This window comes from Sphaeramia orbicularis, chromosome 19, assembly GCF_902148855.1.
Source record: "Sphaeramia orbicularis chromosome 19, fSphaOr1.1, whole genome shotgun sequence".
NCBI lineage: Eukaryota > Metazoa > Chordata > Actinopteri > Kurtiformes > Apogonidae > Sphaeramia > Sphaeramia orbicularis.
Window position 1 is genome coordinate 8,577,589 of NC_043975.1, and position 16,932 is coordinate 8,594,520.

A 16,932-nucleotide genomic window follows, 5' to 3' on the forward strand; every position below is an offset into this window, starting at 1 on the left:
TTACAAATTCAAATTTATCACCATTTATTATAATCCTATCCTCTGTATTTTGCATTTTTAAAGTTTATATCAGGTATTTTCCTTTATTTAATTCACTGATCATGTAGATGTTCATTAAAACTCAGATTAAAATTGAAGGTTATTATATCAGAAACAGAGAAAACTGAAGAAAAAGTGACTTTTTCAGCAAATATATTAATAACTGAAGGTAAAAACAAGTGTCTCCATCCACTGTCACTGATCCAACTCCATGGGTTTTACTGGTGAATCAATGTTGTAGAAGATGACTGTGTTTCCATGGTAACTACGGAGCCTCTGAACGTCCAAATGGGTCATATGTGATGACCAGGAAAAGATGACAAACTGTATTTTACACCAATTATTTGCATGGATTGATAGGATTAATGGATCAGAAATGATTAAATATCTTAGATCAGTAGATGGTTTCTGTCACCAGTGTTTTTATGGGTTAAATTCATGTATTTATTAACTTACAAATTCAAATTTATCACCATTTATTATAATACTATCCTCTGTATTTTGCATTTTTAAAGTTTATATCAGGTATTTTCCTTTATTTAATTCACAGATCATGTAGATGTTCATTAAAACTCAGATTAAAATTGAAGGTTATTATATCAGAAACAGAGAAAACTGAAGAAAAAGTGACTTTTTCAGCAAAATCTCTCATTAACTGAACATAAACCCAGTGTGTCCATCCACTGTCATTGATCCAACTCCATGGGTTTTACTGGTGAATCAATGTTGTAGAAGATGACTGTGTTTCCATGGTAACTACGGAGCCTCTGAACGTCCAAATGGGTCATATGTGATGACCAGGAAAAGATGACAAACTGTATTTTACACCAATTATTTGCATGGATTGATAGGATTAGTGGATCAGAAATGATTAAATATCTTAGCTCAGTAGATGATTTCTGTCACCAGTGTCTTTATGGGTTAAATTTATGTATTTATTAAATTATAAACTCAAATTAATCACCATTTATTATAATATTATCCTGTGTATTTTGCATTTTTAAGTATCAATCAGAAGATGTAGAAGATGACTTTGTTTCCATGGTAACTACGGAGCCTCTGAACGTCCAAATGGGTCATATCTGATAACAAACTGTATTTTACACCAATTATTTACATGGATGGATAGGATTAGTGGATCAACAGGTATTAAACAGTAGCTGAGTGTTTGGGTGTTTATGGGTTAAACTAGTACTGGACTTAAACTTCTCCTTTTCCTGTTTTCTCTACAGCAGGGGTCTCAAACTCATTTTCTTTCAGGGGCCACATTCAGCCCGATTTGATCAGAAGTGGGCCAGACCAGTAAAATAATAGTATCATCAACTGTAAATAATGACAACTCTAAATTTTTGTCTTTGTTTTAGTGCAAAACCCACCCATTCAATTATGAAAATACTTACTTTCATAACAAAAAAGATGTGAATAACCTGAAAAAAACTGAAATTTCTTAAGAAAAATAAGTTCAATTTTCACAATATTATTTCCCTCTACTTATCATTTCTACATGTGCATTATGGATCGGCTCTACAAAGACACTAAACACTTAGTAACAGGCAGAAAATAGTTAAAATTGTGATTAATTTTCCATAGAAATTTCAGGTTTTTCATATTTGTTCAGGTTATTCACATTTTATTGTTACAGGATAGTTTCTAAATGTTAATTTTTTCACAATTTGATGTTATTTTTTGCACTAAAACAAAGAAAAATTTGAAGTTGTCATTATTTATAGGTATAATGTAATATTTTTTTCACACCAAACAAAGAAGAAAATGTGAGGTCATTATTTTTTTTTGTAGGTTATTGTATTATTATTTTACTATATTGGTCTGTATGTGGAACCGGAACTAAAATGAGTTCGACAGCCTTGACTGTGGAATTTTTGCACTTTGCAAATTCATCCCACGGGCCGCATTGGAATCTTTGGTGGGCCGCATTTGGCCCCCGGGCCGCATGTTTGAGACCCCTGCTCTACAGGGTCATCCATGCCTTTTCAGACTACAGATGGTAATAGCAGCATATATCCTGCAGTTCGGTGCTAATTCCAGACTGCTAAAGGGGATATAGGTGAAAAGAGAGAAAAGTTGGGTCACCCCCACAGTGTAGCCCACAGACTGGAGGAGACAAATCCTGGGTGCCCTTTAACACAAAAGGCAGACAGTGTGAACTGAGGAGGACAGTCTGACAGTCTGGAGGAGATTAGGAGCACACAACAGATGTTCCTCCTTGATTAACAATAGTGTCTGCCAGGGGTGAGCTTCAGCCCCACTGCCCCTGCTTCAAACTGTGGAAAGTAAACCGACCGAAACTGTGACCAAAATCATCAAATCGACAGTATTTGTTGACGTTTTGCCCGAGATTTAAGTCAAAAATGATTAGTTCATATGTACAGTTGCGGAAAAAATTATTAGACCATGTTGAGCCGCATGATGTAATAAATTCCCATTATGTCATAAAAGTTCAAAATGTAATAAGAATGTCACGTCATCTTGTAATAAAGCCTCATTATGTAATAAACTGACGCATTTTGCAATAAACTACCTCAATGCATTATGTAGTACATTTTTTCGCCTTATGTAGTAAGTTATTACAATTTGAGAAATGTATTAAAAAATGCACTAGACACATTTTTATTTTCAGGAAAATGTAATGTGCTAAATTCATCTTTAAACTGTGTGGTTAAAGTTCTGATTCCATTACCTGCAGCTCCTGTGACTAATTTCTTCTAAATTGCTCTGAAATTATATTAATTTGGAATTTTATTACATCATGAACCATGTTATTACTTTTTTTTAAAATAAAAATAGGTCAAGTGTATTTTGTAATAAATTTCTCAAATTGTAATAACTTACTACATAATGTGAAAAAATGTACTACATAATGCGTGGACGTAGTTTATTACAAAATAAATACAAAAAATACAATAAACTACGGTCCAATATGTATTTCTTACTATTATTATGAGAAAAAAGTCAGAATTCTGAGATTACAGTCAGAATTCTGAAAAAAAAAAAAGTACAAATTCTGAGATTAAAGTCAGATTTCTGGAAAAAAAAAAAAATCCCATTATGTAATAAAAGTTCAAAATGTAATAAGAATGTCACATCATCTTGTAACAAAGCCGCATTATGTAATAAACTGACGTATTTTGTAATAAACTACCTCAGTGCATTATGTAGTAAATTTTTTCGCCTTATGTAGTAAGTTATTACAATTTGAGAAATGTATTAAAAAATGCACTTGACACATTTTTATTTTCAGGAAAATGTAATGTGCTAAATTCATCTTTAAACTGTGTGGTTAAAGTTCTGATTCCATTACCTGTAGCTCCTGTGACTAATTTCTTCTAAATTGCTCTGAAATTATATTAATTTGGAATTTTATTACATCATGAACCATGTTATTACATTGTTTTTAAATAAAAATGCGTCAAGTGTATTTTGTAATGAATTTCTCCAATTGTAATAACTTACTACATAATGTGAAAAAATGTACTACATAATGCGTGGACGTAGTTTATTACAAAATAAATACAAAAAATACAATAAACTACAGTCCAATATGTATTTCTTACTATTATTATGAGAAAAAAGTCAGACTTCTAAGATTAAAGTCAGAATTCTGAAAAAAAAAAAAAAAAAAGTACAAATTCTGAGATTAAAGTCAGATTTCTGGAAAAAAAAAAAAAAATCCCATTATGTAATAAAAGTTCAAAATGTAATAAGAATGTCACATCATCTTGTAATAAAGCCGCATTATGTAATAAACTGACGTATTTTGTAATAAACTACCTCAATGCATTATGTAGTAAATTTTTCCGCATCATGTAGTAAGTTATTACAATTTGAGAGGTTAATTACAAAATGCACTTGAAACATTTTTATTTTCAGGAAAATGTAATGTGCTAAATTCATCTTTAAACTGTGTGGTTAAAGTTGTGATTCCATTACCTGTAGCTCCTGTGACTAATTTCTTCTAAATTGCTCTGAAATTATATTAATTTGGATTGTTATTACATCATGAACCATGTTATTACATTGTTTTTAAATAAAAATGTGTCAAGTGTATTTTGTAATAAATTTCTCAAATTGTAATAACTTACTACATAATGTGAAAAAATGTACTACATAATGCGTGGACGTAGTTTATTACAAAATAAATACAAAAAATACAATAAACTACGGTCCAATATGTATTTCTTACTATTATTATGAGAAAAAAAGTCAGAATTCTGAGGAAAAAAATCAGAATTTGGAGAGAAAAATTTGAATTCTGAGTTTAAAGTCAGAATTCTGAAAAACAAAAAAAAGTACGAATTCTGAGATTAAAGTCAGAATTCTGAAAAACAAAAAAAAGTATGAATTCTGAGATTAAAGTCAGAATTCTGAGGAAAAAAATCAGAATTCGGAGAAAAAAGTTAGAATTCTGAGATTAATGTCAGAATTCTGAGATTAAAGTCAGAATTCTGGAAAAAAAAAAAGTACGAATTCTGAGATTAAAGTCAGATTTCTGGAAAAAAAAAAAAAAATCCCATTATGTAATAAAAGTTCAAAATGTAATAAGAATGTCACATCATCTTGTAATAAAGCCTCATTATGTAATAAACTGACGCATTTTGTAATAAACTACCTCAGTGCATTATGTAGTAAATTTTTTCACATTATGTACTAAGTTATTACAATTTGAGAAATTTATTACAAAATGCATTTGAAACATTTTTATTAAAAAAAAAATGTAGTAACATGGTTCATTATGTAATAACAATCCAAATTAATATAATTTCAGAGCAATTTGGAAGAAATTAGTCCCAGGAGCTACAGGTAATGGAATCACAACTTTAACCACACAGTTTAAAGATGAATTTAGCACATTACATTTTCCTGAAAATAAAAATGTGTCAAGTGCATTTTGTCATAAATTTCTCAAATAATATGTGATCCACTTTTTATGTCGTATATTGAAAAAAAAATGTATTTTTTTTGTGTTTTTTGCATCAAAAAAAAAAAAAAGGTTTGTTTACATTATAAACACGGCATTTAAAGGGTTAAAAAATTTGACAGTTATTGAGTATTTGGTATTTTTATTTACAGCTCAAGTTGATGAAATAGAAAAAAGTGCAAAAAAAAAAAAAATTAAAAACAAACTGTGTGAAATTTTTTTTGACATTATTCCACAAGTGTGCAAAAGAGGCACACTTGGTGCTTAGTGAGGGCCTTACTGGACAGGATACCAGAGGGTTAATGTATGCGCTCATATTTTGATACAGTCATTTTTTTTGTTTAGTACATAGTCATAATCAAGCAGCAACTAACAATTATTCCCATTGTCAGCTATTCTGTTGAGTACTTTCTCAGTTAATCAATAAATCATATGAGCTAAAAGTGTAAGGAAATGCTGAAAAAGTGGTTCCCAAAGCCTAAGATGTCATCATTGTTTGGTTTCCAAACACAGGATATTTAGTTTACGGTTGTATAAGAGGAAAGAAACCAGAAAATTCCCCAAATAATAAACACGTACTGAATGTGTGTTTATGTAATGATGAAAAATGAAGATCTCAGTAACACTTCAGAATAAGCACACACTATGAAGCATTAGTTAAGCATTAACAAATACTGAATTCATCATTTATAAAGCATATTTCTGACATGAATACTCATTAATATGTATATACTTTATAAGCACAGTTATGATAGTTTTACTCATCATTAATAATCTCATCTACAATGTGCTTAATGATTGTATTTTCATACTTTATAAATTATGGATTCAGCATTTAAACATTTAGTATTGCATTACTTACAAATAGGGATGTAACGATTACTGGCATAATGATAAACTGCGGTAAAATTGCCAACAGTTAGTACTACCGTTTAAATTCAAATTATCATGATAACCATGTTTGATTACCACAGAAAACGCCTATGTAAAGATCTGCTTTTATGTCAAATATTTGAGTATAGTTTGAATTTATTACAATTTTGATTTTCTATACCTAATATTTGGAACCAATATTCACTTTTAAAGTATTTGAAAAGGTTCATTAAGCATCTGTGTGTTATTTATGCAATAAATTATATACATTTTTTAAATTGGATTTTATATTTTGTGTGTGTTTTCTGTCCTTTTGTGTTGATTTAGTAGGTTAAAGTGAAAAAAATAATAGACAGATGAGATAGATGAAGTTGTGCTGAAAACAAAGATCCCAAACATGGGTATAGTAAACATTTGTTTATATAGTATATAAAGGCAAAATCAAAAGTACTGAAAAACGGCCAAAAATAGACTCAGACCACTAAAGGTCAAAATTGCACAAAATTTTCTTACATTTTTTTAAATTTAAATTTCAGTTTTTTTCAGTTTTTTTTTTTTGGATAGTTTATAAAAGTAAGTATTTTCATAGTTTCATGGGTTTTTTTTTACCCTAAAACAAAGACAAAAATTTGGAGTTGTCATTGTTTATAGGTTGTTATGTTATTATTTTTCTGGTCGGGCCCACTTCAGATCAAATATGGCCCCTGAACTAAAATGAATTTGACACCTGTGTCTTAAGACATTTCAGGTTACTGAAATTTTTTGTAAAAGGCTAGTTTGTAAATGTAAACATTTTTGTGTAATTTTACCTTTTTTAAACTAAAACAAAGAGAGAAATTTGTGGTTTTCATTATTTGTAGGTTATCATGATAGTGTTTTACTGGTCTGATCCACTTTACACTGAATTGACCTAAAATGATTGTAACCCTCCGGTATCCCGTCCAGCAAGGCCCTCACTAAGCACCAAGTGTGCCTTTTTTGCACACTTGTGGCATAATGTCAAAAAAAAATTCATACAGTTTGTTTTTAATTCTTTACACTTTTTTCTATTTCATCAACTTGAGCTGTAAATAAAAATACCAAATACTCAATAATTGTCACATTTTTTAACCCTTTAAATGCCGTGTTTGTAATGTAAACAAACCATTTTTTTTTTGGATGCAAAAAAACAAAAAAAACAAAAAAAAATTTTTTTTCAATATACTACATAAAAAATGGATCACATATTATTTGATTTTTGCAGCCTGGCATATGTCAGTGATTAACTCCAACACTGGTTAATTTGCATTATTATTTTTGGCGCTAGGTCAAATGTTCAAAAATACTAGCATCTGTCACCAAGCGTGCCAAAATGCACACCTATTAATCAAACTATTGAATATTATATATTAATTTATTTTTCTGTTCTAATTTGATTTTATTTTTGTAAATCCAGGTCAGCTCTAATCATACATATCAAATGGAAGAAATAGTGCGTTTTAGGCACACTTGGCCGACAGATGCTAGTCTTGTAATTTTCTTTTGTTTACAATGTACAAATTTTAGTTGTTGGCCAGAATTTGAAAGATCATGCAAAAATGAACAACTTTTGAATTCTAACCTTATTTAAATTGTGAAAAATAATATGAAGTTTTTTAAAACGAAGTGCAAAGTGTGCATAAAAGGCGCACCCAGATACCGAAGGGTTAACACCATTGATTGTTAATATCTTCAGTGTACTTTTTTGCATTTCATAAATTCATCCCAGGGGCCGGATCGGACCCTTTGGCGGGCCGGATTTGGCCCCCGGGCGGCATGTTTGACACCTGTGCCTTATTGCATGTATAGTAAGATAAAGACTGGATTTACTCAGTGGAAGGCCAACATCTGTTCAGAATAAAACCTATTTATTTAAGACTGACCCTCATTATACATCTCTGGAACTCATTCTAGATATGTATGCATAACACACAGGTTCTGTTCTGGCTCTAGTTCATGGGTGTCAAACTCCTTTGAGTTCCGGGGCCGCATACAGACTAACATGTAATAAAGTGGGCCGGACCAGTAAAATAATATAAATAATAGGATAAGATCTGATAAATAATGTCGACACCAAAGTTTTCTCTATGTTTTTGAGTGAAAAAAGTCAAATTCCGTAATGAAAATGTTTACATCTATAAACTCTACTTGAACATAACATGAACAAATACGAACAACCTGAAAATTCTTAAGGAAAAACAAGTGCAATTTTAGCAATATTACACTTTAGTTTATCATTTGTACATGTGCATCATAACTTACAGATCACAGTGGATCTACAAATACATAAAACATGTAGTAACAGGCAGAATATTGGTATAATTCTACCTACTTCTCTTAAGACATTTCAGGTTATTGAAACTTTTTGTAAAAGGCTGGTCTGTAAATGTAAACATTTTTGTGTAATTTAACCGTTTTTACACCAAAACAAAGAGAGAAATTTGTGGTTTTCATTATTTGTAGGTTATCATGATAGTGTTTTACTGGTCTGATCCTCTTTACATTGAATTGACCTAAAATGATTTGAACACCATTGATTGTTAATATCTTCAGTGTACTTTTTTGCATTTCATAAATTCATCCCAGGGGCCGGATCGGACCCTTTGGCGGGCCGGATTTGGCCCCCGGGCGGCATGTTTGACACCTGTGCCTTATTGCATGTATAGTAAGATAAAGACTGGATTTACTCAGTGGAAGGCCAACATCTGTTCAGAATAAAACCTATTTATTTAAGACTGACCCTCATTATACATCTCTGGAACTCATTCTAGATATGTATGCATAACACACAGGTTCTGTTCTGGCTCTAGTTCATGGGTGTCAAACTCCTTTGAGTTCCGGGGCCGCATACAGACTAACATGTAATAAAGTGGGCCGGACCAGTAAAATAATATAAATAATAGGATAAGATCTGATAAATAATGTCGACACCAAAGTTTTCTCTATGTTTTTGAGTGAAAAAAGTCAAATTCCGTAATGAAAATGTTTACATCTATAAACTCTACTTGAACATAACATGAACAAATACGAACAACCTGAAAATTCTTAAGGAAAAACAAGTGCAATTTTAGCAATATTACACTTTAGTTTATCATTTGTACATGTGCATCATAACTTACAGATCACAGTGGATCTACAAATACATAAAACATGTAGTAACAGGCAGAATATTGGTATAATTCTACCTACTTCTCTTAAGACATTTCAGGTTATTGAAACTTTTTGTAAAAGGCTGGTCTGTAAATGTAAACATTTTTGTGTAATTTAACCGTTTTTACACCAAAACAAAGAGAGAAATTTGTGGTTTTCATTATTTGTAGGTTATCATGATAGTGTTTTACTGGTCTGATCCTCTTTACATTGAATTGACCTAAAATGATTTGAACACCATTGATTGTTAATATCTTCAGTGTACTTTTTTGCATTTCATAAATTCATCCCAGGGGCCGGATCGGACCCTTTGGCGGGCCGGATTTGGCCCCCGGGCGGCATGTTTGACACCTGTGCCTTATTGCATGTATAGTAAGATAAAGACTGGATTTACTCAGTGGAAGGCCAACATCTGTTCAGAATAAAACCTATTTATTTAAGACTGACCCTCATTATACATCTCTGGAACTCATTCTAGATATGTATGCATAACACACAGGTTCTGTTCTGGCTCTAGTTCATGGGTGTCAAACTCCTTTGAGTTCCGGGGCCGCATACAGACTAACATGTAATAAAGTGGGCCGGACCAGTAAAATAATATAAATAATAGGATAAGATCTGATAAATAATGTCGACACCAAAGTTTTCTCTATGTTTTTGAGTGAAAAAAGTCAAATTCCGTAATGAAAATGTTTACATCTATAAACTCTACTTGAACATAACATGAACAAATACGAACAACCTGAAAATTCTTAAGGAAAAACAAGTGCAATTTTAGCAATATTACACTTTAGTTTATCATTTGTACATGTGCATCATAACTTACAGATCACAGTGGATCTACAAATACATAAAACATGTAGTAACAGGCAGAATATTGGTATAATTCTACCTACTTCTCTTAAGACATTTCAGGTTATTGAAACTTTTTGTAAAAGGCTGGTCTGTAAATGTAAACATTTTTGTGTAATTTAACCGTTTTTACACCAAAACAAAGAGAGAAATCTGTGGTTTTCATTATTTGTAGGTTATCATGATAGTGTTTTACTGGTCTGATCCTCTTAACATTGAATTGACCTAAAATGATTTGAACACCATTGATTGTTAATATCTTCAGTGTACTTTTTTGCATTTCACAAATTCATACCAGGGGCCGGATCGGACCCTTTGGTGGGCCGGATTTAGCCCCCGGGCCGCATGTTTAACACCTGTGTCTTAAGACATTTCAGATTGCTGAAATTGTTTGTAAAAGGCTAGTCTGTAAATGTAAACATTTTTGAGTAATTTTACCTTTTTTAAACTAAAACAAAGAGAGAAATTTGTGGTTTTCATTATTTATAGGTTATTATGATTGTATTTTGCTGGTCTGATCCACTTTAGATTGAACTGACCTAAAATGATTTGAACACCATTGATTGCACTGGTCTACAAGGAAAATGCTTCCAGAATAAAAGTAATGAAATTTTACCACATGAGAGTCACTGATAAAGAAAAATCAAGTCAAAAATGCTGGTTGGCTGAACTTTCCAAGATACAGCCTTGTGTCAAAATGTGAAATTCAAGAATTAACGAGAGAATGGGTTTGACTCCAAAGGAATATTTGTCTCAGAGCTACAAGATCTACTTCAAAACACTGTCTGCACATTAGAATACATTCACTTTACAGGTTCTATTTAGTGGAAGATTTATAAAACTATTATATAAATGTACATAAACCAATATATATGTGTAATAACACTTAATCATATACCTTGAAAACATCAGCAAACCGGCACTTTTGTCATTTATTTTCCAATTAATCTTATTAAAATATGTAACATTTAGCACATTTAATGTCTGAAGCAAATCATTTCTAAAAAATTGTAGACCAGTGTTGTTAATATCTTCAGTGTACTTTTTGCATTTCACAAATTCATCCCAGGGGCCGGATCGGACCCTTTGGCGGGCCGGATTTGGCCCCCGGGCCGCATGTTTGACACCTGTGCCTTATTGCATGTATAGTAAGATAAAGACTGGATTTACTCAGTGGAAGGCCAACATCTGTTCAGAATAAAACCTATTTATTTAAGACTGACCCTCATTATACATCTCTGGAACTCATTCTAGATATGTATGCATAACACACAGGTTCTGTTCTGGCTCTAGTCCATGGATGTCAAACTCACTTGAGTTCCGGGGCCGCATACAGACTAACATGTTATAAAGTGGGCCGGACCAGTTTAGTTCAGGGGCCACGGTCACCCCAATATGATCTCCAGTGGGCCGGACTAATACAAAACTAACAGTGGAAAAAAGTAAAATTATGTTATGACAATGTTCACATCTACAAAGTTCCCTTAGAAATCTGAATAACATGAACAACTTGAAATGTATTAAGAATAACAAATGCAATTTTGACAATATTCTGCCTTAGTTTATGAAACATTACATTACAATTACAAATATACAAAACATTTAGTAAAAGGCATAATATTGGTAAAACTGCACTTACTTCTCTTAAGACATTTCAGATTGTTCGTATTTGTTCAGGTTATTCAAATTTTTTGTAAAAGGATAGTTTGTTAATGTAAACATTTTCATGTAATTTTACAAAAAAAATTTGCAGTTGTCATTATTTCGAGATTCTGATAGTATTTTACTTGTCTGACCCACTTGAAATCTAATTGGTCTGTATGTGGAACCTGAATTAAAATGGTTTTGACATAATTGATTGTTAATATCTTCAGTGTAATTTTTTTCATTTTCAATTCATTTCACGGGCCGAATTTGACCCTTTGGCGGGCCGGATTTGGCCCCCGGGCCGCATGTTTGACACCTGTGTCTTAAGACATTTCAGATTATTAAAATTTTTTGTAAAAGGCTGGTCTGTAAATGTAAACATTTTTGTGTAATTTTACCTTTTTTACACTAAAACAAAGAGAGAAATCTGTGATTTTCATTATTTATAGGTTATTATGATAGTGTTTTTCTGGTCTGATCCACTTTAGATTGAACTGACCTAAAATGATTTGAACATCATTGATTGTTAATATCTTCAGTGTACTTTTTTGCATTTCACAAATTCATACCAGGGGCCGGATCGGACCCTTTGGCGGGCCGGATTTGGCCCCCGGGTGGCATGTTTGACACCTGTGCCTTATTGCATGTATAGTAAGATAAAGACTGGATTTACTCAGTGGAAGGCCAACATCTGTTCAGAATAAAACCTATTTATTTAAGACTGACCCTCATTATACATCTCTGGAACTCATTCTAGATATGTATGCATAACACACAGGTTCTGTTCTGGCTCCAGTCACACACATTTGGCAACTTATCACATTTCAGCTGTGTATATTGTGAAAGTACTTGGTCTATATGCACAGCTCAAAACTGTGATTACTTTTCATTACTGCAGGGCGGACCCGACTATGAGTTAGCACAGAAGGGGTGGCGAGTGTCGCAAAGTGTCGTAAAGATTAATATTTTGCTTTTTAACTGTAAATATAGTCGGGAGTTAATATAAAGTTTAAGTGTTTACTTCGAAGACGTCAGAACGGTATTCAAACAACACACATACCGTGGTAGATAGAAGTTGTCCGACCTCTCCCCCCCCCCCCTCTGTCTGGAATGGTACGGTCCGTGTATGTTGTCACAGGCTCATTAGCTTGGACAGTAGTGCACTGGGCTAATGTTGGAGTTTGCAGGAGCTGCCTGAGCCGCTCACTCAGCTTCCTGCCTTGTCTGACGCCTTGTTCTTCTGCCTTTCTGCAAAAACAAAACCCACACCATGATTGAGAGAAACTAACAAGCTCTCCCGGTGTTCCTGGAGACCCGAGGTGCCCACCGTAATGCTTGTAAGTGTCACTTTTTGAGCGAAATTACAACTTTTCCTAGCTGGTTTTTAGCTAGTTTTAGCTAGTTGGCAAAGTTGGATGTGATGCTCAAATGTGTGTTAAAGTTAATAAAGTAGCTCTAGACATTAAATGTGAAGAATGTTGTGTTTTGGGTAACTTAAAGTAGCTTCATGTAGTTAGCTTAGCAAGTTTTCTCATGTGTCTTGATGCCAGCTATGTCCCCTTTTGTCTCCTGAGGGGTTACTTACTGATTATTTATGGGCTCATTCCCTCTTTATTACATCTCTATTACACTCTATGGATTATTAAAAGGATTGTATATTCTGGAAAAGTTTAATAATACTCATCTGGGTGAGTGTGAAGTATGTTTACACCCATGCAAATACTTCAAATCAGCAGATTTTATATGATAAAGATCCTTTTTCTTACTTGATAGAACCCTGACAGTGTGCTTGTCTTATCCTACCACTGACAAGAAGTGTAAACTGAATCAGATTAGCTGACAAAGCAGCCAAATGTTCCATGAAGTTTGCAAACAGATATTTTCATTTTCATGTGAATAAGCTAGCTTTGAAGTGAAAACTTTGTGATCTCAAACAGGGTTTTTTTCCTCACGCAGTGCCTGCATGGTTAGAAAGGTCAGAGTTATTATGTGACAAAAAGGTTTTTAATACTTTCTATACAAAACAAAACATAGGGATTGGGTGCTTGGGTGTATAAATATGATCCCAAGTGTTTTGGTGCTTCTTTTTGTTTATGTTACACTTTTTTTGTCGTAGCAGAGGAATGCTTTTGTCTTATCTGTGTCTAGCGAACCTTCCCCTCAGGTATGAAGACAGGCCTGGCTGACATACTATCCAACAGATTTGGCAATTTAAGAGCTCAGTGGGATCATAAACACAAGAGCTTGTTAAACCTGAACTCCTCAAAGTGTCCCATGGCCATGATTATGACTGCCAAAGTTCATAAGTGGTTTAAACATACATAAATTATGTGATAGCTGCAGACAAAAAAAAACAAAACAAAACACAGCAGATACGGTCTAGTTGGATCGTTTTACCTTTCGTGTGTATACATTTAATATTTTATCATCAGTCGTTTGTGGCCTTCCTCTCGAGTTCACAATCCTGTTTGCTCTGTAGCCTGTGTGTAACATTCTGTGAGCTCCCGTCACACCAATTTCTTTGCCAAACTCATTTCCCTTTCATGAGGGTTTTTGGAAAAAGGGGGTTTCAGGGACTGTTTGTGCTGGTTAGTTGGACAAGCTCAGTTTTCAGGGCCTTTTCTTCGGAAACTGAGAGCATCCACCTGGAGGGCTGGCAAGCTCATCTGAAAGAGTGTTGAACAGTTCGAGCTCCAGTACAAAAGAGGCTGCCTATCAGAGCTCGCGCATGATGTGTGACCATATCACTGAGAATTTTTTGAGGCTCAAAGATCCTGCTTAATGTAATGTGACTGTTGTGACATTTTTCATAACACTTGGCTGGAAAAAATAGTTCCTGGCTGTTTTAGACTCCTGGTAAATGGAAATGTGGTGTGGGGGAGGATACGTTTCTACATTTCTTTTTCCCTGACAGCTCTTAATTTTGATTGCCCTGTCATGTGGATGTAACTCCTTCCTATTTAGGGCTTATTAAGGCGTAGTGTTATTCTGCTCTGGAAGTGGAAGGTTGTTGTGTCTTTAGCCTTTTGTAATTAAGAGACTTTGTTAGATTTAGCATTCAAGTGGACAACATTTCTCTCCAACTTGGACAGGTTGCCTGAAAGCCTCGATTACAGAGCCCAACAAAGCTCTTGTTCTGAACAAATGTATACAGTGCAAGTGATTATGTATGAGATAATTAAACAGCAGGCCTGCTTTAAAACGTAGGCCTCCTTGGCTGCCATGCATAGCCATGCTGAGCCTTTGTGTTTATGGTAAGTGGGCAGCTGCATGCCTGTGAGACCTTGGCTCTAACCCAGACCCTCAACTGAGCTTGATAACTACTATTGAAGCCTCCCAGCCATGCTCATTTCTGACTATTCACTCACTGCTTTAAATGTAGAGGGTGCCTCCTGTTTGACATAGCCTAATTTCTGTGAACATGCAGGCAGCTGTGGCTTAGCATGCAACCTACAATGTGTTTCATAAATTCCTTTTTTCGGACATCGGGCCGTATCAAAACCCAGTGGCACCTGCCCTTTGTGGCGGCTAATTAATGACAAGGCTGCCAAAGAAGGGTTTAAGTTGAAAGAAAATCAAATTTCACACTGAAAGTAGAAAAACAGAACTAGTTTGCCGTTTGTCATGGAGGCTTTTTGTACCCTCTGTAACTGCCTGTTGGCCTTTTATGATATGCTCTGTCAACACACCCACCATTATGACATGTGAAACTGACTGGATGTGCATGAGAATGAGTTATTGCACTTTTGAAATGTATTCACTTCCCATTTCTATTTAAACATTTATGTTTTTAGGTAGTTTTGTAGTTTTACTTAGAGGAATTGTTGCGTTTTGATTTAGTTTTAGTTGTAGTTTTTCAAGTTTTAAAAGGAAAGTCTTGATTTATGAGTTCAAAAAGTCAGAATGAATGAATTACATCAAATATGATTCATAAAATTATTGTTTAATAAATGTGCAAACACCATGAACACCATGAGGGAAAAGCTTCTTTTAGCTGCAGTTCTTTTTTATTTCAGTTCACGTGGCATACTTTTTGTGCTTTTTCATTTTTATTTCAATGAGCAAAATAATCCTTTAACTGCTACTTAGAGCTTAAATCTTAGTTTTAGTGAATTACAATAACCCTACAAGCCATGCAGCTCCAAAGAAAGAGTCCAACTAGCTGGCGGAAACATGCTTTTTAAGAGCATGCATATTTCCTCTCGGGGAATCTTTCAGCGGAATGGGACAGCTAAACATTAATTTTACCCAGCATTCCTCTCATAAGTGTTACAGAGATGAAGCGCAGCACAAATCCCACAGTTAGGTTTCACATTGGGCCGTCTCAGGTGCTCGGCAGATGCTCGGATTACTCAGATGGCCACAATCCTTGGATTGTTGTGAGCAGGACACAGATCCGACTGCCATGCATGCATTTCAGCAATATCAAAGAGACGCAGAGATGTGAAAGAGGTGAAAAGTTCTTAACAAGTTGGTTTGCTCAGTAGCCTATATGGGGTGCGACAGTGTCAAACAAGTGTTGTTTACCACCAGCTGTCCAAGTGCTATAATATGGATTAGTATTAGCTCACTCTAATTGTCAGTCAGACACAAAGCTGCCAAATCCTTATGTAATATTGGCCTAACCCGCAGGATTACAGTCTGAGCAATGTATAGAAAAGCCGCTCTAATTGGAAAACAGCATTTTAGAGCATTCTGAGGTGACTGCACTTAAGATACCTATTGTAATGGATAAGCTGACAGTATAATCTTTTTGGACTTGGCCTCAATTTGTGAGTTTTAGAAGCATGTCGTTTGTCGTAGTGCCCCTGCGATGAGTTTCACAAGTAGAAGAAAGAGCAGCGTCTGTTCAGGCTTCGTCAAAGCAGGCCTCCCTCCGCTTGTGTCGACCCAATCAGCTCTGTGGTTTCCTCTCTTGTCCTATCTCGCTCTTATTTATGGCGTGTGGTAGCTCGCTATATCTGACACCCTAAAGTAATGACGGTAACCACAAAGGAAACATGGAGCCCAGTTAGTTAAAGGCAGCGTTAGCGTTGTCTTTTAGGGAGGCTGCTGTCACCGCTGACTCTGCTGCAGTCCATCAGTGCAGACGATGCAGAGTCACATGTGAGGAACGTCCTGCAACGCTGTTCCCCTTCTCACAGATTAGACTTCTCAGCTGTCACGGTGGTTGCTGCCCCAGCCCTGATAAAGAGCTATCAGGCTGCAGAAGCAAAAGACTCCCTCTGATTCCAGATAGCGGCCGCATCGTTATGGAGGTGAGATGGCACTGACGTCAGGCATCTCGTTTGGCAGAACTTCATGCTTGTCTGCACATAAAAAAAAAAAAAAAAAAAAAAAAGCCCACGGAGAGCACTGCTCAACATGCATGTTTTATAGTCACAAAATGTCATAAGTTTGACTGGGTTTCAAAGGCT

The 16,932-nt window shown here is 34.5% G+C and overlaps 1 protein-coding gene across 3 annotated transcripts in view; it reads left to right on the top strand.

Moving 5' to 3' along the window:
• Nucleotides 1-12,658: 12,658 nt before the first annotated feature.
• Nucleotides 12,659-16,932, top strand: part of fam53b (family with sequence similarity 53 member B) — a 50,001-nt gene continuing 45,727 nt past the window's right edge. The window contains exons 1-2 of one of the 3 annotated variants that reach the window (XM_030121484.1): nucleotides 12,659-12,852; nucleotides 16,560-16,773. Coding sequence is in view for 1 of the 3 variants with exons in the window: in XM_030121485.1 (XP_029977345.1) it covers nucleotides 12,847-12,852 (6 nt within the window). In the remaining 2 variants the exon portion in view is untranslated. The remainder of the gene's footprint in view (nucleotides 12,853-16,559; nucleotides 16,774-16,932) is intronic. The other 2 variants (XM_030121485.1, XM_030121483.1) reach the window with 2 other exon arrangements.